Source organism: Octopus bimaculoides, chromosome 3 (assembly GCF_001194135.2).
Source record: "Octopus bimaculoides isolate UCB-OBI-ISO-001 chromosome 3, ASM119413v2, whole genome shotgun sequence".
NCBI lineage: Eukaryota > Metazoa > Mollusca > Cephalopoda > Octopoda > Octopodidae > Octopus > Octopus bimaculoides.
The window spans coordinates 24,333,105-24,356,193 of record NC_068983.1 but is presented as its reverse complement, the minus strand read 5'-3'; the positions used below and the strand labels follow the sequence as shown (position 1 = coordinate 24,356,193).

General features: G+C 36.4%; 1 protein-coding gene across 1 annotated transcript in view; it reads right to left on the bottom strand.

Annotated features, from left to right (window-relative positions):
* LOC128247270 (DAZ-associated protein 1-like) overlaps positions 1 to 23,089 on the bottom strand; it is a 226,130-nt gene that overhangs the window by 89,405 nt on the left and 113,636 nt on the right. Inside the window, exon 2 of the mRNA XM_052966096.1 lies at positions 10,019 to 10,059. Within this exon, the coding sequence (XP_052822056.1) occupies positions 10,019 to 10,059 (41 nt within the window). The remainder of the gene's footprint in view (positions 1 to 10,018; positions 10,060 to 23,089) is intronic.

Sequence of the window (23,089 nt, the reverse complement as noted above, 5' to 3'; positions counted from 1 at the left end):
TATATATATATATATATATATATATATGTTTGTATGCATATGTGTGTAGGTACATATGTACGTGTACAAGTGCAAGCAATAGTGCATATACACAATTATATGTATATCTGTGCACGTGTAGGTATATCTATACATATATTTTTTTCTTTCTCTCACTAATTTATCGCCCCACCCGCCACACTATCACTTTAGCTACTACAATAAATGCCTGCGTCTATTTTTAGAAACTTGACCATCATATCTACTTATTCTTCCCTTCCTTTTTGAGGTTTACTACTTACTTTCATACCCCCCCATATCACATTCTTTATCTATCTCTCCACCTTACTGCCTTTCAAACATATCACCCCTACCTCCCACTTCTCACACATATTCCTGCCTTATATTCTTACCTCTTCTTTCTATCCCTCCCCCTATTCCTTTTATCTGATAGCTCTCCTCTCCCCACTCCCTCACAATATCTTGACCACTATCTAGCACTCCTTTTTCATTTTCTCCTCCTCTTTCTTTCTTTTCTTTCTTTCTTCTTTTCTCCCCCAATCCTTTTGACCAATACCATTTTTCTTTCTTCTAACATACTTATCTATTCTCTTCTCTCTATCTACTTCCCCCTACCACTATATTCTCAAAACCTCATTTACACTACAAGATCCCTTTGAATGGAATTAATATCTGCACACTATCCATTTGTAATAACAAAACATGAACTCCTTTCGGAATTTATATACCATGGACAAGAAGCCTTTTTACCCATTCTACACAGCACATTCCTTGGATAATGGAACTGTAACTGTAACATCCAACATACATTTTTATTTTTGTTCTCATATTTTCCTTTATACTTTCTATATCTCTCTCTTTCCAAAATAGCTTCTTATATTGACCTCTATTATTTCCTTCTATTTAACTCTCTCCACTGTAAATGTGCAGAGAACAACTTCTGCCACATTCCAGGGAAAAAAACTAGAAGTACTTGATAGCTTCTGTTACCTAGGTGACCAAGTCAGTAGTGGGGGTGGGTGCACTAAATGTGTAGGTGCTAGAAAAAGAATAGCCTGGCAAAGTTCAGAGAGTTCTTACCTCTGCTGGTGACAAAGGGCCTCTCACTCAGAGTAAAAGGTAGACTGTATGACGCGTGTGTACAAACAACCATGCTACATGGCAGAGAAACATGGGCCGTGACTGTTGAAGACATGCGTAAACTTGCAAGGAATGAAGCCAGTATGCTCCGCTGGATGTGTAATGTCAGTGTGCGTACTTGACAGAGTGTAAGTACCTTGAGAGAAAAGTTGGACCTAAGAAGCATCAGATGTGGTGTGCAAGAGAGACGATTGTGCTGGTATGGATGAGGATAGCTGTGTGAAAAAGTGCCACACCCTAGAGGTTGAGGGAACTTGTGGAAGAGGAACAGCCAGGAAGACCTGGGATGAGGTGGTGAAGCATGACCTTTGAACATTAGGCCCCACCAAGGCAATGACTAGTGACTGAGACCTTTGGAAATATGCTGTGCTTGAGAAGACCCGGTAAGCCAAGTGAGACCATAACCCATGGCCTATGCCAGGGGTGTAACCAGCCTACTTATGCGTACCTTTCCTTTATTGGACACCAAACTCTGCTTGCGAAGACCTGTTGAGGCTGGCATGCGTACTAGTGGAGCACTAAGAGCACCATTCGAGCATGATCATTGCCAGAGCAGCTGTCTGGCTTCCATTCCAGTGGCACGTAAAAAGCACTATTCGAGTGTGATCATTACCAGCATCGCCTTACTGGCACTTGTGCCAGTAGCACGTGAAAAACTATTTGAGCGAGGTCATTGCCAGTGCCACATAGAAAACACTATTTGAACGTGGTTATTGCCGGTACTGCATAACTGGCCCTCGTGCTGGTTGCACGTAAAAGCACCTGCAGCACTCTCGGAGTGGTTGGTGTTAGGAAGGCCATCCAGCTGTAGAAACTCTGCCAAATCAGATTGGAGCCTGGTACAGCCATCTGGTTCGCCAGTCCCCAGTCAAATTGTCCAACCCAAGCCAGCATGGAAAGCGGATGTTAAATGATGATGATGATGATGATGTATTGTCTCTGATGATGGGATATCCTTTATATCCCTGAAACAGCTGTAAAACTGCCTTTCTCTTTATAAATGTCCTAGAAATTTCACACAGCCTTGGCTTTGTTGTCTCATTTTATTTAACATATACACACTCACACATGAGCTGCATTAGACTCCTCACCCGTACTATTATCAAACTGGGAGTCTAACAGTGGTCTTTTCATAGCACTTACATAGACTTACCTGCATTTTGGTTCTTCTGGATACCAATACCTCACAGATATATATATATATATATATATACACACACAAAATATATGGAATAATATAATCCAATAGTAATCATGAAAAAGCTCCTTTAGTGGACCAGGCTACAAACCACATAGTGTAGACTTGGAAAATAATTTATTATGCACTAAGATAAATTAATTTTGCATGATGTTGGCTGCAAAATGATTGTCATAGTATGGATATCAACTGGTGAAATAAATATATTCATCTCATAACTCCTAACTTTCTTTATATTCTATCTATCTATCTATATGTGTGCGTGTGTGTGTGTGTGTGTGTGTGTGTAAATCACACATACAGAATCATAAATCCAAAAGAGAAGCACTAGGGTATGAATAGACGCTGTAATGCTAAGTACTTTATAGATGTGAAACTCTGAGTAACCCCATAGACCAGCCATAACTATCTTGATTTAATATGTCTTCTGTCCTGGGAGCATCATTACATCAATAATAAACACATGCACTGGTTTACTAACATGTCTGCCTTGCAAGAGAGAGGGCATGTCAATGATGAGGTCATGAAATGCGATGAAAGGACTTTGAAAAACAAACAACCAATTGATTGTTTAACCAACACATTAAACAAGTGATTGATTAGTTAGTTGGTTAGATATCTAATTAATTGGTTAACGATAAAGAAGTGATATTGAAGCAGTCTGTGTGTTTGTTATCATTATTTGCATAATGACCTTTCTAAGATACAAGATTTGTTTTAACACACAAATTCACATCAAGAACAATCTTGCAAACAAAATATGGAAATGAAGTGTGTATGTATATATACGTGTGTATGTGTGTGTGTGTGTGCGTGTGTGTGTGTGCGTGTGTGCATGTGTGTCTGTATGTATGTATGTATGTGTGTACCAAGAAGACCCGTACCCCACAGCAGAAGTGTTAAGACCGACCCTTCTGATGATGTGAAGCACTCATGGTGGTGTCACATAAAAGTGCCCGTGCAGTGCCACATAAAAGCACCCAGCACACTGTAAAGTGGCTGGTGTTAGGAAGGGCATTCAGCTGTAGAAACCATGCCAAATCAGACTAGAGTTACGTGCAAAATACCACCCCACCCCACCCCCAACCGAGCTGGCCAGCTCTGGTCACACCATCCAACCCATGCCAGCACGGACAACGGATGTTAGATGATGATGATGATGATGGTGATGATGATGATTTCAACATTATGGTTGCTTGGAACCCTACATTCGGACACTCCAAGTGCATATGGATGCTTCACCAAAATGGATAATGAGTGAACACTTAATTGATTGCTCTGTCAAATGCAATGCTTAAGTATTCACGTCGTTTTGCATTAATCATGCATTATCCCAAAGCCCTGAGATTTTGATAATGTGATTGTTTATTTTTAAAATGACCAGTTCAAAGATAAAACAGAATATTTTGGTCAGATATGGCCGGTTTAAATGTTAAAGGATTAAGTTACTATGATCTAACACATATGTGAGTATATGTGTGTGTGTGTGTGTGTGTGTGTGTGTACATGAGTGAGTGGACAAATGAAAGAAAGTGGAACTTAACAGATTTGGCAGGAGTTACATATATTGGTTTCAAATTCTGGTACAAGGCCAGCAATTTCAGAGGAAGGAGTAAATTGAATACATCAACTCCATTAGTCAGCTGATACTTATTTTATCAAACCTGAAAGGATGAAACCAAATTTGACCTGGGTGGAATCTGAACTCAGAATGTAAAGGGAGATGAAATGCCACTAAGCACTTTTCCCATTGTGCAAACGATTCTACCAGCTTGTCACCCAAGGAGTTACATATATTAATAACCACTTGATTTGGCTATATCCAACTGAATATTTTGTCAATTCATCAAACAAACGTACCTTATGAGACTCCGAACAGTTTCTTATTTCTTTACTGCCCACAAGGGGCTACACACAAAGGGGGACAAACAAGGACAGACAAACGGATTAAGTCGATTATATTGATCCCCAGTGTGTAACTGGTACTTATTTAATCGATCCCGAAAGGATGAAAGGCAAAGTCAACCTCGGCGGAATTTGAACTCAGAACGTAGTGGCAGACGAAATACCCCGAAGCATTTCGCCCGGCATGCTAATGTTTCTGCCAGCTCGCCGCCTTTAGAACAGTTTCTGTCCACCAAAGTCACTCACAAAACATTGGTCAGTCCTGGGCTATAGTAGATGTCACACAGTAGGACTGAACTCAAAACCACATCGTTGTGAAGTAAGATTCTTAACCATGCAGCCATGCATACGCGCATAAATACAAATAAATATTTATATAAACAATTAGATTTACCAGCTTCTAGAAGTATTAATCTCCATAATAACATGATATCAATAATTTAAGTCATGGATTTTGTTCTATAATGTTACGGTATTATAAAAGATCTTGATAACTATTAGAGAGTCAATCCAAATTAATCATGTTTTACACTAGACATTCAACAGTCACACACGCACATATATATATATATTTATACTTTTATTCTTTTGCTTGTTTCAGTCATTTGACTACAGCCATGCTGGAGCATTGCCTTAAAAGATTTTAGTCAAACAAGTCATCCCAAGGACTTCTTTTTCTAAGCCTAGTACTTATTCTCTCGGTCTCTTGTGCCAAACTGCTAAGTTACGACGACGTAAACATACCAACTTCAGTTGTCAAGTAGTGATGGGGGGGGGGGGCAAACACAAAGACACACACACATAGAACAAAGATATATACATATATATACAAAAGGCTTCTTTCAGTTTCCATCTGCCAAATCCACTCACAAGGTTTCACATCCATAAAGAGCCTGGCTTTATGGCGTATCATCAGACCCCAAAATCTGTTGGCTAAAGACCTCTCTAATGAGTGACCTATCTAGAATATGGAGGAGGAAATGAGCTCGTTACTCAATCTCAACAAACAGGACTATCTCCCCTTGGCTATTAATCGCTGATGTCAACAAAGGGGTTTGTGTCCCTTTGGCTATCAATCGCCAGTGGGTTCTAATAGGCTAGCAGGAATTCCCTGAAATGCAAGCGCAATCTGAAAATCTCCAGTTCAGGATGTTTCCTGGGTCAAGAGAGTTCTTTAAGATCTTCACCCATTCTGCTATGCATAATTTACAGTGGTTGGTGCCATTAATGTAGGGGCCTGGATTCTCTAGGGTTCTCCATGATATAGTATCTAGAATCCCATCGTCTATTAGTTGCCATACATGGCTGGCTAATGACATGACAAATCCCCTTTTCAGTATCCTGAAGAAGGATCTGTGGTTGGAGAGGCATTGATTGATACATATACATATACACACATATATATGATTGTTGTTAATGCTACAATACTACTTTCATAGTATCAGAACAAAAGTAGGGCAAAAAACAAGGTCTACAATACAAAACAAAATAAAATATATTACTACTGGTCATGAGATTTCCCATTATTTTGTGTGTGTGTGTGTGTGTGTGTGTGTGTGTGTGTGTGTGTGTAGAAACCAAATTAATACAAAATAATAAATTTATTTATCTATTGAAATCAACTTATTCGCTAGAGTTAACACTTTTCAGTTTACAATCAAGAGGAGCAATCATTCTGACTCAGCTATACATTTCATGATCTGAGAACTAGGGATAGAGTATCTACACTTGATCTGCTAGAAATAGCAACCAAATCTTCCTCAAACTATCTCCTTAACATCTTAAAATCAAAAAGAATACACTGGACAATGTAGACCTCGATATCAAAAAACATAAAGTTGTTAGTACTAGAAGACCTATTGATTTATCTGCTTGATCAGAAATAAGCAATAATTATTCATTTCAGCATATTATAATTGCTGCTTATTTTTCAAAACCTTTCCTGTCAATAATGTATGCATCTGGGAGTATACTTGTTTTATGGAATGAAGAACTGAAATATATCCTGCATCTACTTAAGAAATTAGCACAATAACAGACTAGACCCTCAAAAAATATCGATGAGAAAGCAGATCAATAAAGTTCACAAAATAGAATAATTTGGTTTGCCTCAAGGAGAAGAGAATCATAGCATTTGATGAAAGGTTCTTCTTTAGAAAAACAAATCTTAGAAACCAATTGATTGTTTAGTTATTCACAAAGGAACTCATACCAAATAGTAATAATAATAATAATGATAAAACACCAGGGCTAACAAGTATATATAGCATACAGAAAATAGCACTACTGGGCACCGCACACATCCTACATAAAACACTTTCAATACAGTAAAAATAAGAGCATCACAACAAACTATAGCACATACCTAAGGCACACAGAGCTGCGCTCAGAAATGCAGTGAAAGCACGTGATAAAAATAAGACTACTGAAAAATAAGACAACTGAAAAATAAGACTACTGAAAAATAAGGCTACTGAAATGTGGGTGAGGGGACTAGTCGATCACAACACCCCAGTGTTTCACTGGTACTTATTTTATTCTTTTTCTACTCTAGGCACAAGGCCCGAAATGTTTTTTTTTAGGTGGAAGCCAGTTGATTAGATTGACCTCAGGTACACAACGGGTACATTGGGCTCCGTATATTTGTACCCGTGTCACTTTGACAGCATGCATTATTCTCTCACTCAGTAATAATAATCTTTCTTTTTACTATAAGCACAAAGTCTGGAAAATTTTTGCAGGGAGCGGGGGCTAAGTATTATCAATATTATTATTATTATTATTATTATTATTATTATTCCGTTTTCGTGCGGATGACACGTAAAAGCACCCACTACACTCTCTGAGTGGTTGGCGTTAGGAAGGGCATCCAGCTGTAGAAACTCTGCCAAATTAGACTGGAGCCTGGTGTTGCCATCCGGTTTCACCAGTCCTCAGTCAAATCGTCCAACCCATGCTAGCATGGAAAGCGGACGTTAAACGATGATGATGATGATGATGATTATTATTATTATTATTCTTTCTACTACAGACACAAGGCCTGAAATGTTGGTGGAGGAGGTAAATCAATTACATTGACCCCCAGAGCACAATTGGTACATATTTCATCACTCCTGAAAAGATGAAATGCAAAACTTTTGTCCCAGGTGAAACATTAATCTGCATTCTGCGGTGAACCTTCCTAGATGGAGCTTCACTCCAAGAGTATTGAAGAGTAAAGAGTTATCTCTAAGTCAGCAATAATCCCAGGTCTATTTTTGACCAGGGTAGCAGTACCCCTTAAGAGCTTTGGTTATAGAGGAAATAGCAGATGGTCTGTCCTGTGGCTAAGGTATTCAAAACTCAGAAGTGGGGCTGGCCTTTCCCTTAGACATGTGTCACACAAACCCACTTGTGTTTGAAGATGCCCTGATATTATGTGAACCAGTTCCACCAACTAAGAGTTAAAAAGGCACTGCATTTCAAGCAGTCAACTAAGAGCAGGTGACTAGAAGAGTAAATTGTAAACAAGCCAGTACTACTGTATCTTTCCCTAGAAAAATTATAAATCTTCGGACTTTGGCACAGAGGTCCATGATCTTTGACATCCGTAGATATGATACATGAAGAGCGGAAGAAAGAAAGAGAGAATCAAATGTATAATAAAGTAGAAATCCTTCCATCATGAAAAATAAAATAAAATAAAATAAAATAAGGAGTGAAGATTTGGAAAAGACACAAAACAAGAGAAGAAAAGTAGTTCAGTGACCTATAGTTTTGTCTTTAATCCCTCATAAATCATTTTCATCTTCAATCAAGTGAGAAAAGATAAGAAACTAAGAGAATAAAAAACGAGGAAGGATGAAAAAAAAATGAGCTAAGGTTTAAGTAAAATAAATCTTTAACATCTATATCACAGTTAATAAATGCAAAACTAACAATTCATTTCTCAGTTCCAACTCAATACTTTTCTTGTAATAACAGTTCACACCTATTTTGATATCATTAGTTTCATGAATTACCGAAGGAAAAATTCTTATAGATGAATGACCTATCTAATTTCAAAGCTCAACCATAAAGTGATACTTACTGGCTAAACTAAATAGACCAGTTAAAGAGGTGGGGAATAAATAAATAAATACCTTGTCCAGGGATAACATTCAAATTTAGTTACAACGTTTGGACCCATAACCTAGAATCATTCATCTATCATTTAAACCATTCAGCAAACATATCTTTGTTACTGGTTAACAAGGTCTTCTAGCATTGGCACAAAACCAAACAGTTTATGAAGAAAGGATGCAACTTCATATAATAAATTATTGGTGTTTATTTCAACAATAATCTGGAGTTGAAAATCAAAGTCATCTTTAGCAGGATTTGAACACAATGCAAAAAGATGGATGGATATGTCTTTTATCTTTTACTTGTTTCAGTCATTAGACTGTGGCCATGCTGGAGCACTACCTTAAAGAATTTTAGTCGAATAAATCGACTCAAGTACTGATTTTCTTCTTTTTTTTAAGCCTGATACTTAGTCTATCAATCTCTTTGGCCAAACTGCTAAGTTACAAGAACATAAACACACCAACACTGATTGTCAAGCGGTGGGGGAGGGACAAACAGACACAAACACACACACATAGATATATATACATATATATATATATGTACAACAGGCTTCTTTCAGATTCCATCTACCAAATCTACTCACAAGCCATTGGTTGGTCCAAAGCTATAGAAGACCCTTGCCTAAGACGTCATGCAGTGGGACTGAACCCAGAACTATGTGGTTGGGAAGCAAGCTTCTTACCGCACAGTCATGCACCTTTTATCTTTTTCCTGTTTTAGTCATTGGAGGGTTTTATCGGAGTCTTTTCCTAAACAGTTAGGTTATAGGGATGTAAGCAAACCAACACCAGTTGCCAAGCAGTGGTAGGAAACAAACACAAGAACAAACTCACACACACATACATGTCAGACTAATACACTTACTTGTACTTCTCTCACCTGTCTTTGTCTATTGTTTTCTGTACAGTTGAACCACACACACACACATATATATACACATACATATATTTTTATTCTTTTATCTCTTTCAATCATTTTACTGCAGCCATGCTGGAGCACTGCTAAGCTACAGGGACATAAACACACCAACACTGGTTGTGAAGTGGTGATGGGAGGACAAACACAGACACAAAGACATACACATAGATATATATACAGACAGGTAGATACTACTACTACATGACATTTTGTCTATTGCCAGTTACAACTCCACCATACAGCATCAACAAGTTAAGGTCCACCATTCTTGTCTTTGTGTTCTACAAGAATTTCTGCCACTCTGTTACTTTGATTAATGACATCATTGTATCTGATATAGTTTCTGCAGGAATTTAAATAGAAATGGATTTCTTGCAGCTTTAAAAATTCTTTATATAAAAAACCCAATTTGTGTTGTTTTTTTTGTTTTTTTTTTCTTGTTTTTCTCATTTTCTTGGTTCTTTTTTTTTTACTTAATATTTATTGATTGCTTGGCTATGTGAGTTTTTCAATTCTCTCGGAAGTTGTTTAATCAAAAGAAGGGGGTAAAAAAATTGTGGTATTTGATTCAGGGCAGCATAAAAATTTTTGGAAAACAAAAAAAAAACCTAAAAAAAAATAACCATTTCAAAAAACCATTTCTTTCTTCTTATTTTCTTTTTAAATAACTCTTCTTCTATTTTTTAACATTGTAGCTATTTACAAAAGCCAACAATAAACTGACATAAAAATATAAAGTTTAAATACCTGAACGAGTCTCCCAGCTTAAACGACCAATAAAAAGCTTCCTGAAAAGGAAAAGAAAAAAAATTTTAGAAAAAGGAGAAAAATATTAATGTAGACAAGTTGGGAAAAACATATCAGAATGGTAGCATAACAAGAATGATAGCAGCATCAAACAATGATATGATATTGAGGTTGATGATCATCATCCTTATCATCATAAAGGGGATGATGATGATTATGATGCTGATGGCAAAGTGGATGATGATGATGATGATGATGATGATGATGATAAAAGGAATGATTATGATCAGGATGATGATAATGACAATGGCAATGATGCAGCTCTGGATAATGATCATGAAAAGAAACATTATCATTCAAAAACGCTTATTTCAGTGGGCTTTTTTTTGTTACAAGATACACATTTTTGCCTTTTTATTTTGTTTGTTTGTCACAGTTGCTTTTTATTGTTTCGTGTGTCTGCGTGTGTATGCCTTCAGTTTGAAAATGCAAAAATGAAATTTGCTGTTGATTCAAGTAATCTCTTGACTGGAAACTTTTATTAATGAAATAGAAATTATATCAAGAAATCTAGCCATCTTCTGCAGAAGTTGCTGTCAGTGAAGGATAAGAAAGACAGATTATTAGCAGCAAAGGATTGACAGCTGAAATTAAAGGAAAATAAATAAAGGAAACAGTATCAAAGGTTATGAAAGATTAAGACACAATGAAAACAATCAAAAGAATTCAATATAGTTGTTGTCACAGTTGATGGGAGGGAATAATAATAATAATAATAATAATAATAATAATAATAATAATAATAATAATAATAATAATAATAATAATAATAATATTAATAATAATAATAATAATAATAATAATAATAATAATAATAATAATAATAATAATGATAATAATAATTTTGCTCTTAAACTCACATTTTTCTATAATGAATTTTTTTTTTTTGTTTTTTGTTTTTAATATTTATCTGAAAATCACTGGGTTATTTAAAATAAATAGAGAATTGATAAATAAACAAAGATGACATGATTAATTTTCTTTCTTGACAAAGTAAATGAAAAAAAAAAAAAAAGTGACATTATTTAGAAGAAAGCATCAAAACATGAAAATAATGTGACATGGACTGAATAAATAATAAATAAGATGTTGCACAAATAATAAACGACACCAAAACCCAGCCTGAAGACAAGCATCTACCAACATTGGAATGTAAAAAGAAACACACATGCACATATAGTGGACTATAAAGGTAAAGGATAGAGAGCAAAAAAGTAATTTCAAACTAAATTAAAACACACACACACACACATAAAATGATCGTATTTATTGATTGCCTATTGATATACTTTGGGAAAATTTTAAATTCACAAGGGAGGACAGAATAAAATGGATTTTCAAAGGTTCTGTTGGTTGAGTATGGCACACTAATGCCTACTTAAATAAAGCAGAGAAATTAAATTTTTGTTATAACAATATGCTGATATAATTCTTTTTTTTTTTTAGAGAATTACAAAAGCAACAAAAGCAATGTTTCTTAGGTCCCTGACCAACCATTAGCAGTTAATCCAAACCTTGTAACCTCCATTAACTCACATCATTATCTATCATCGTTGATAAGTACACTCCATGCAGTGTTTTTTGTTGTATTGGGTTTAAAATGATTGCAGATAGTGCAGTCTCCAAATAACTGCCAATCCATGAACTATATATATTTTCCATTAAAAATTTGGTACCAATACCATGTAAAAATGATATCAAACAAAATACTCATTATTTTTCATGTGTTTGCAGTAGAAACTCACAGTTACATTTCTTTGTCACACACTATTTTAGCTTTCAGCTTCCAAATTTTTTCATAACCATTTCCTCTAGTGCATTTCAACAACTTCCTCCTTTACTACCTTCAAATATTCACTCAAGCGCTTTGCCAACCAAGAAGTATCATTCATTTGTCTTATAAGACTATATCAGCGCAGCCACTGTTCCTGATTCATCAGTTAATGTCACATCCTCAGTTTGTTTGAGAAGAGATTCTTATGCAAGTTAACGCCACACATTCAATTAGATCCATAAACTCTAGCTTTCACATATCTTCCACTCAACAACATACACCTCACTGCACTGCAGCATTACATTTTATTATACACACTTCATGCTGTCTGCTCTCTTTCCAAAGACAGAGACAGAGATTCTTTGTTGGTAATGGAGGTAACAGTTATCTTAAAACTTCCAGTGTCTTCTAAATGTTGAGAGGATTTTTTCCTTACAAGGGTATTTTGCAACCTTAAACAAATGAGGACTCTTGGATAGGACAGAGATGTACTCATCCATTTATTCATTTAACATCTTTTAGACAGGGAGATAGTTAAGGCAAGAATTTTTACAGCTGGTTGCTCTTCCAGTGACTAACCTTTACATGTTTATCAAGTGAGAGAATTTCAATGCTAGGGAAATTTAAAATCACAAAGCTAACAATCACAACTTGCTGTTCAGTTGCAAATGGTGATGCCATCAGTTGCATAACTCACTGCAAATTTGTAAACTCACATACACACACTCAATAGGCTTCTTTCAGTTTCCTTCTTTCAAATTACCTCACAAAATGGTTGCTCCAGGTTCATAGAAGACAGTTGCTCAAGGTGCAGTGTGGTGGGATTGAACCCAAAGCTATGTGGTTGAGAAGCAAAGTTCTAAGCCACACAGCCATACACCGAACTCAAAATTTCTGGAAGCTAGACAAACTGTGTTGGCTAGAAATAAGAGGGCAGCAAGTCATTATAGTTTTGAAGAAGGATCTAGGAATTTGAACTCTTGAGCTGGCAGTACACATAACATGTCTACTAACTTGACAAATGTTTTGTCTGACAGAATTGTAAACAAAGGGTGTCACTCTCATGATGGTGGCATTCATTTACAATTATCATGTGATATCAAAACAAAGAAACAGTAATACACACACACGTTATATGTATATATAATTATAGAGGTATCAAATTGTTGGATCAGGTGATGAAAGTTGCAGAGAGAGTCATTGCCCAACTAATCAGGGAAAGAGCTAATCTAGATGAGATGCAGTTTGGTTTTGTGCCAGGTAGAAGCACTACTGGTGCTATATTTCTGGTAAGCAACTGCAGCAAAAATACCTAGCCAAAGATAAATCTTTGCTTGGCTTTTGTTGACGTGGAGAAAGCTTTTACAGAGTACCCCGATCCTTTATCTGGTGGTCAATGCAGAAACTAGGGATAGATGAGAGGTTAGTGAGAGCTGTACGAGCTTTGTACAGGGACACTACTAGTAAGATGAGGGTGGGCAACAAGTAGTGTGAAGAATTCAGGGTACAAGTAGGGTTTCACCAAGGACCAGAGCTCAGCCCCCCTCTTGCTCGTCATAGTCCTCCAGGCAATAACAGAGGAATTCAAGACAGGTTGCCCCTGGGAACTCCCCTATGCTGATGACCTTGCTCTTGAAGCTGAATCACTACCTGAACTAGAGAAGAAGTTCCAGGTATGGAAGCAAGGTCTAGAATCAAAGGGCCTTGGAGTTAACCTAGCAAAAACCAAATCCATAGTAAGTAGGAAAGCAGACAAATGACAAATCCCTTCAGGTAGATGGCCCTGTTCACTCCGTAGAAAAGCTGTGGGTAGAAACTCCATACGTTGTACCCAGTGTAAGCTCTGGACACATAAAAGGTGCAGCAACATCAGAGGAAGGTTAACAGGGAAACTAACTTTTATATGTGGAGGGTGCACAGGTACAATAAACACTGAAAATATGCAGAAAATAGACTCCATCAACTGCCAGCAGGGCAAGTTAGAGGTAGTAGATAGCTTCTGTTATCTAGGTGACCAAGTTAGTAGTGGAGGTGGATGCTCCAAGAGCATAGCTGTGAGAATAAGATTATGCTGGGCAAAGTTCAGAGAGCTCCTACTCCTGCTTGCAACAAAGGGCCTCTCTCTCTCAGAGTGAAAGGCAGATTGTTTGGTGCCTGTGTGCAGACAGTTATTCTACATGGCAGTGAAACATGGGCTATGACAGCCGAGGACATGTGTAAGCTTGAGAGAAATGAAGCCAATAAAAAGTAGTAATAGTAGTATCAGAAACAAGAACAGGTATTTTTGTTTTTTCAATTTCTATTCATTTCTTTTTCTTTTTCATTTAATCATGGGTATGACACAAACATGGTCAAGTGATTAAGAAGTTTACTTTGCAGGCATGATGTCCGAGGTTCAATCCTACATCTTGGCATCTTAGGCAGGTTTTGACCTTGTGAGTGAAATTGTGTAGACTGATGGATTTATCATCATCGTTGTCAGCATTTAACAACCATTTTCCACACTGGCACAGGTTGGACAGTTTGACAGGAGCCAATAAGCACCAAGTCCCAATGTCTGCTATGATATGGTTTCTACAGCTAAATACCCTTCCTAATGCCAACCACTCCACAGAGTATACGGAGCATATTCTATCTGCCAACATCTCAAGTGAGGTCACCAGGTAACTCATAAAACAAAACTCTGCAACTGAGGAGTGTAATATTGAAGGAGGTAGTTTTATGCCGGGTAATGAGAGGCTAAAATATGATAAAGGGAAAGAAACCAGTGTCTTGCAGTAGGAGATACATGGTTATCCCCGAGGGGAAAAGAAGAAGGTGCAGAAGTGCTAGGATGCACCCTCAAGTTGCAAGGAAGGTGAATGATTAGAGAAATGGTCCAGAGGATTGGACAGGGTGAATGGGTAGGTAGGACTGCCAGAGTGTGGAAGTGACAGATGGACAGAGGTGAATACAGTGAATGGTGAACATGAGTGGGGGCACAGTCAATAGTGAACTATAGCTGTGATTCGAAAAAAAGGTTCAACCTTATCAAATGCTATTTCATGCTGATTCTGCTTGTGGATTAAGCTAACAGTACACATAACAGGAATAGTAATCACTTACACATGAATTTAATAAACAGGTAATTCAATTGATCAAACAATAATGCTCTTACATATTTGGATCAAGTCTTTCTTTTTAATTTAGCCATTTATTAACACAATGCTTCTAGAAGATTTAGCCATTTGCACATTTTGGAGCAAGTCATTCTCTTTAATTTAGTTGTATAGTAACATGTTTCTTGTAACTTTACATATTTACATTTACATATTTTGGAACAAGTCTTCCTTTAAAATTTGCCATATTTTCCAGTATACAAGCCAACATAGTATATTGTATAAACAGTCAAACACTGTCACTATCATTCCAAATCATGCTGCATTTCATATGGAACTTTTAGTCCTCAAAAATCATCTTAGTGTATAAGTCTATGTTTTTTTTGGCTGTAAATTTTAGTCTGAAACATTTGACTTATATGCTAAAAAATACAGTAGTGTTTAGTAACAGGATGCTTCCATCAAATTTAGCCATTGACATATTTTGGAGTATGCCTTCTTTTTTGATTTAGTTATTTCACAACAGAAAGCCTCTAGCAAATCTAAACACACTAGTGAGACCTGTGGAAATTCCACAGAATGAAAAAGATTAAGAGAAGCTATTTAAAAAAGAGAGGATGATTCGCATTTTTATTTATATTTTGTTAAGTATTTCACTTCCAGTCACAATAATATATTATATGATTTTAAAATTTCTCTCTGCTAAATATTTTATGTTTTTTCTCTTTTTCTCTATCTCTTCAACAAACTTTTTAACCATGTAATTCCCTTCTTCATGTCTTTAACATTTCTCTCTTTCTCTTCACCTTCCCCTCCCCCACCCTACTGCACATCATTAACACTTCTCTCTCCCACTTTTCTCTCACCATATTTTTCTCTCACTCTTCACCTCTCCCTTCAACTAACCACATGATGCATTTGGCCTTAGTGTATTAGTATATTCCTCTCTTCTTTCTTCGCTGCTCACATCTCTTCCCTCTTCTCTCTCTTTCTCACATTTACTCCACCTCTCTAACTAACTAAAGTATAATGAAAAAACGAACAAGCAGATTATTATATAGATATTTTGGAGCATGTCTTTTTTTTAAATTCAGTCATTTAGTAACATAAAGCTCCTCGCAAATTTAATCTTTTAGATATTTTGAAACAAGTCTCTACAACCACCACCCACTTGACTATAAAACATTAGCAAACTCTGTTTTCAAAGTTACAACGTGAGTAATGTACCAAATGTGAGGGTACAAAGTAAAAGATGTAGTGAGGTCTGAATTCATGACCACATGTACTGACTTTTGTTCAAAATTCAATGAAACTTCACAGCCAATTCATTGTTTCTTCATCATTTAGTTTGGAAGAATGGTAGTGCTTATGAACCTTAATTTTCTAGTAGTACTAGTAGGAAAAATGAAGGAAGTTAGTGGAAGGAGTGGCACAGGAGTGGCTGTGTGGTAAGTAGCTTGCTTACCAGCCACATGGTTCCGGGTTCATTCCCACTGCGTGACACCTTGGGCAAGTGTCTTCTACTATAGCCTTGGGCCGACCAAAGCCTTGTGAGTGGATTTGGTAGATGGAAACTGGAAGAAGCCCATCGTATATATATATATATATATATATATATATATATATATATATATATGTATGTATGTGTATATGTTTGTGTGTCTGTGTTTGTCTCCCCAACATCACTTGACAACCGATGGTGGTGTGTTTACGTCCCTGTAACTTAGCGGTTTGGCAAAAGAGACCGATAGAATAAGTACTAGGCATCCAAAGAATAAGTTGTGGGGTCGATTTGCTCGACTAAAGGCAGTGCTCCAGCATGGCCACAGTCAAATGACTGAAACAAGGAAAAGAGTAAAAAGAGTAAGAGTAAGCGGGATATCTGGTCCAAAATCTGGGAATGGACTGGACACTGCTAAAGTCATCCAAGGACCAGGTATTGGGATTAAACAGTGCAACAGATTAAATCTATCATCCAAGTAAGCCATGGTAGGATTTGAACTTCGAATACCAAGAGCTGGACCAATAACCACGAGGTTTCTTGTTGTATGCTCTAACATTCAATCTGTTCACTGCTCTGCTGGACTGATTCTATATTTTATGAATCTTGAAAGGATGAAAGGCAAGGCTGACTTCAGTGGGACTTCAACTCAGAATGTCAGGAGTGCAAAGCATTTTGTTGACACTCAGACACTTCTAACCCACTTGCCCCGGAAGTGTACTTTCATTTTATCAACTCACCCAGAAAAGATGAAAAGCTAAGCTGATCTCAACAGGATTTGAATAACATTCTAAACTTTTCTTTATGTCAAAAGTATGGGAGAAGTTGTGTGAAGAATACGTTTTACAAATGTAAATGAAAAATGATCAGTAAAAGGAGAGCGGTTATCATGGAAGAATTTTAATGCAGACAAGATGATTGGGATTCACGATGCATGCAACATCAATGAAAATAATACAATTAATAAGCTGTCCAGTGGCAAACTAAAGAACAAGGCAACTATAGTCAGTATAGATATGCAAATGACAAGCTTTCGTTATTGATGGTAAGGCAGACAGCCATATCAAAACCACATCTAGTGAAACCAGACAAACTGAAGAAAAATGCAGTGTAAAGCTATGTACTATTAAAAGGTATGTTGATAAAACAAACCAATTTCCTTATGGCAATATATTACTAATAGCACCACAGAAAAAAACAAACAAACAAACAAACAAACAAACAAAGAATATAGCTTTTGATGAAATAATGATAAAAATGATATTTGATAATTTCACTTCTTTGACCTCTAGTCACTCAATATTTATTTAATTATTAATACTATTCCAATTCATCAATAAAAGCATTTAGAATAAAGATATCAATTCAACATTGCTTGGTAGGCACTGTTTGGCTATAAGCTACTAAACCAATTACAAAAATTTAGAGTAGATGCACTATTAAAGTACATCAACAGTCAGTCATTTCTGATCAAATCACAGCCATATCCTAAAAACCAAATATTTATAATCATTACCACCATCACCACTACCACCACAATAACAATAATTATCTTCATCTTTATTATTAGTATCGCTTACATCTGAAGTTCTATGTTGGTACAGAGCAGTCTACAATAAAGTAGAATATCACAGATTTTTGTCCTGTGATTTTGGAGTCTTTTGCGAGATCCAATTTTTTAATAGGTACAGGCATGGCTGAGTGTTGGACAAGCTTGCTTTCCAACCATGTGGTCTTGGGTTCAGTTCCACTGCACAGCACCTTGGGTAAATGTCTTTTACTATAGCTCCAGGCCACTCAATGCCTTGTAAGTAGATTTAGTGCATGGAAACTGAAAAAAAAGTCCTGCTTTGTAGAGTATTTGACATTATAGGAAAGGCATCTCACCATTGAAAACAGGCCAAAGCAGACAATGAAGCCTGGTGCAGCTCTCTGACTTGCCAACAGCTTTCAAACCATCCAACCCATGCCAGCATAGAAAACAGGCATTAAATGAAGATGTGTGTGTGTGTGTGTGAGCTTTGTTATGCTTGCCTTCAACCATCACTAGATCAATGGTGTTTGTTTGTTGGTTTGTTTACACCACCATATCTAAGCAGTTCAGCAAAAGAGATTAATACAATATGTAGCGGACTTAAAAAAAAATATAGTGATGTTGATTCATTTGAATAAAACCTTCAAAACAGTGCCCCCACATGGCTGAAGCCCAATGACTGACAGAAGTAAAAGATAAAAAATATGCCTTCATTTCTTTGAAAGCTCACTAAACAGATTCCTGCCATTATTATTTTCAAATGTAGTTGATACATTTTTGCCATTATTATCTTCAAATGTTGTTGGTACATTTTAATATAGCATTCTTTTGAGGAAAGAGGTACACTCTCCTGATATTTTCAAATCAGCAAGAACAGACTCATAACTATAAACAATTAACTGTCCACTGTCTAATTTTGATATTTGATTTAAAACTTTCAGCAAGTATTTCTCACTATTTTAACTTGGAGCAACCTTTACACAGTTACTCACTAGAATTGCTAGAGATACCAGTTACATACCCCTCAAATCACACACAATCATTAAAGGAAAGAAAGACATATTGGATATGGATCTTATTGTACTGTATTTTGAACAATGACAGAGAGGTCATGACTGGAATGTTTTTGATCATAACTTTGCCCAGTCAGAACTGACCTGGGGTTGAATAAAAATTGAACATAGCTCAGTGGATGAAATTGTAGCAATGAATTTCAAAGTCATACAGCTGAAGAGGAATTCTTTTTAAACTTTAATTAGTATAGAAGTAAAATAGCTATGAGGTTAATGTGCTAAGGTGCAAACCAAATGGTCACAGGTCTCACACTTTTGCATTCAATTCTAATAAAAGGCACTGTCTACATGTCTCAATTAATTTATTGATATAATTGGCAGTATCTCTATCTTTCTGTTTGTCCATTTCCAAAGGGATATAAGTCTGATCCTTTCATTATTATATACTAATTAGGGTGTTACTTGTCATATCACAGATCCCTTTAGGAAACATACTCTTGTCACTGTCAGTAGCATCAGATAATGTTAGAACACTAATTAATTGATAGTTAAACAGTATCAATGTTATTGATAATATATATTTATTGCAAACATACAATTGATAATTCATTTCATTAGTATTGATTCAACATGAAATTTTTAAAAAAAGTAAAATTATAATTATTGCACCTATAGTTAAAATGATGATTATTATAACATTATCTGATATTACCCACATTGGCAAAAGTAGCAGCAATTCTGGGGCACCACCTTAAAAGGTTTTAATCAAACAAATCACCCCCATTCACCCACTACTTACTCTGTTAGTCTCTTTTTTTGAACCATCAAGTTACAGGGATGCAAACAAATCCACACCAGTCCGACAAACAGACACAGACACACACATATACACATGTACACAGACACAGACACACACACACACATATATATATATATATACATGATGGGCTTTCATACAGTTTCCATCAACCAAATTCACTCACAAACCATTGGTTGTCTGAGAGCTATAGTAGAAGGTGCTGTGCAGTAGGACTGAACTCAAAAATCCATCATTGCAAATTGAGTTTCTTAACCACATACCCATACCTTCACATAACAAAGGATTCTCACAAGAAATAACAGACATTTTTTAAACTTAAATATGAACACTACAAAAAGAGAGAATGTATTTCTCGTTTTGTTTTATCATATACAGGTTGTCTCACATGAGTTGATATCAAAATTAACCATTATGTTATAATTCTGGGTCAAGCACATAAAACTACTTGCTTTTTATTTTTTGTCATGGTTGAATGGTTCACTGCAGAAAAGGAATGGAACAAACAAACCATCTCATCCATGCATGCAGTGGAAAATGAGAGGAAGTGACAAATATCTTTCTCTCAATCCATACACATGGCAAATTTAAAAACACAACACTAAGTCTTCTAATAGAATTCTGTCGTTTAACAAGCTTTATAGGAATATAAATTGATCCCAAGACTTAAACTAATACTTTATTTTACAGCCCTGAAAGGAAGAAATGCAAAATTGACCTAGGCAGGATTTGAACTCAGGACATAAAGGACCATAACTAAATTACATGGCATTTTGTTCTACACTCTAACGATGTTACCAATTGTTCTTTTATTTCTTCCAGCCCAATACAGCCTGAGGTTAGCCTTCATAAGTGGTTGCTCAAACTGCTAGAAATAGCAACCTAATTTCCCTCTAACTTCGCCCTACTGGCTTTAAAAAGTGCAAGTATTATCATATTCTTAGAAAACTCTTTTTCTTAATCATAACCTGGTCAGAAGTAAAAGAGAAGGAGAATGAGAAAAAGGAAAGCCCATGAACTTCATAGGTTCTCCTAGATCAGTGGTTCTCAAGCAGGGTCCATATGACCCAGGTGTGTGTCGAGGGGGGGGGGGGGCATGTAATATTTTGTTGTTAAAAGTTATGTACAATAAATTCATTTTACTTCTACAGTGCACAAAATATTTTAATTTCTTTTAATACAATTTCTAATAAACTTAATCCTAAAAGTACAAAAGGATTTTTTAAACATCGAATGGTTATGAAGGTCCAACCAAGTAAAATAGGAAGCAAATGGGTCCATAGGCAGAAAATGGTTGCGAATCACTGTCCAAGACTGACCAAGAGAACAAGTTCTGCAATTCATGTTCAAATACCAGGTACAAGTTGTATAGTTAGTGCAGGAGTTTGCTTTGTAACCGAGTGGTTTCAAGTTTGATACCATTGTGAGGAACTTCAGGTTATCTAATATTTCGTGTGTGTGTGTGTGTGTGTGTGTGTGCACATATTTGTATATATATGTGTGCTTATTTGCATGTCTTTGCAATGACACTGCCTTAGGCATGGTGCTTATGTCTGGCAGCAGTTTGATGTATACTCTTACTCTTTTACTCTTTTACTTGTTTCAGTCATTTGACTGCGACCATACTGGAGCACCGCCTTTAGTCGAGCAAATCGCCCCCAGGACTTATTCTTTGGAAGCCTAGTACTTATTCTATCAGTCTCTTTTGCCGAACCGCTAGGTGACGGGGACATAAACACACCAGTATCGGTTGTCAAGCAATGCTAGGGGGACAAACACAGACACACAAACACATATATATATGTATATACATATATACGACGGGTTTCTTTCAGTTTCCATCTACCAAATCCACTCACAAGGCTTTGGTCAGCCCGAGGCTATAGTAGAAGACAGTTGCCCAAGATGCCACGCAGTGGGACTGAACCCGAAACCATGTGGTTGGTAGGCAAGCTACTTACCACACAGCCATGAAGACAAGGAATAAAGTACTTGAAAAACAAATTAAGGTTGGTATCAGGAAAGGCACCATTCCAAGAATACCAACTCAAGAAGTCTCATCCAGCCTATACAAGTATGGAAAATGTGCAGAAAAGCACCCAGTACACTCTATAAAGTCGTTGGCATCAGGAAGAGCATCCAAATGAAGAAACCATGCCAAAATAAAGAATGAAGCTCAGCATAGCCCTCTGGTTCATCAGTGCTTATTGAACCATCCAGTTTATGCTAGTATGACATAGGTTGGACATTAAATGATGATGATGATGATGATGATGATATCGTTATTTCATTCATTCTGCTGTTTATTCAGAGAAAGTTATAAATTCCAGAAACTTCCCAATACTACATCCCTGAGGCTAAAAAAAAAAGATAATTCTCCACCACCACCACCAACAACACTAGTGATGAATAAAACTCATATGATAACAAACCAAGCAATTAGCTACAATACTGAAGTGGGAAAATAATAAGTATTTATCTCCTTTTTCAATAAGGAATTCTTTAACTTGATGCAAGGCCAATTTTTTTAAAGAGAAGTTTGCACTTAATCTTGGCAGTGGTTATGAACGTCAAAGTTGACCTTGGCAGAATTTGAACTCAGAAATGAAGAGACATAATTACATAGGGTAGAGTATTCCTGTAAACTGCCACAGAAAGCTGCAATAAAAATGGCCTTTTTACAGGTCAGATATGTCCCAGACATAATTGAACCGAACTAAAAGTTTGTTTATTCTACAACACCACTTTGTGTATTTTATACAATTTCTTTGAGCCCGGCAGCCATTGCCTGCATTCAATAGAGAATTCCTACTGATTTTCTACAAGGAATCTATGACACCCACAGTCATTTCAGTGTTGTCTCACTCGGTATCCAGTGCTGGTAATAGCTAAGGAACTTGAAATAGATTCATCAATCTAAATGGGATGCTTTGAAATGAATGTTGGTGTTCTCAATACCTGGTGCAGTACCATTTCCTTTTCATCAACACTCTTCTTATATCCATTTCATCCATGAACTGGCATGGTTTCAATGGAATTTCTTGAAGCAGTATTCTAAGGCAGGATAACCATCCTCTCACTAATCTCTACTTGTTTCCAAGCAAAGTACTTATAACCTTGTTCTTTCACATGAACCACTCAACGGTCACAGAAGCTTTTATAAGGGGTGAAAACAATGACAACACTGCCTAAATGATGACATTGCTTTTACACTCTACCAAGACCCAACTAGAAATGAACACACATACACAAATTTCATATATATATATATATA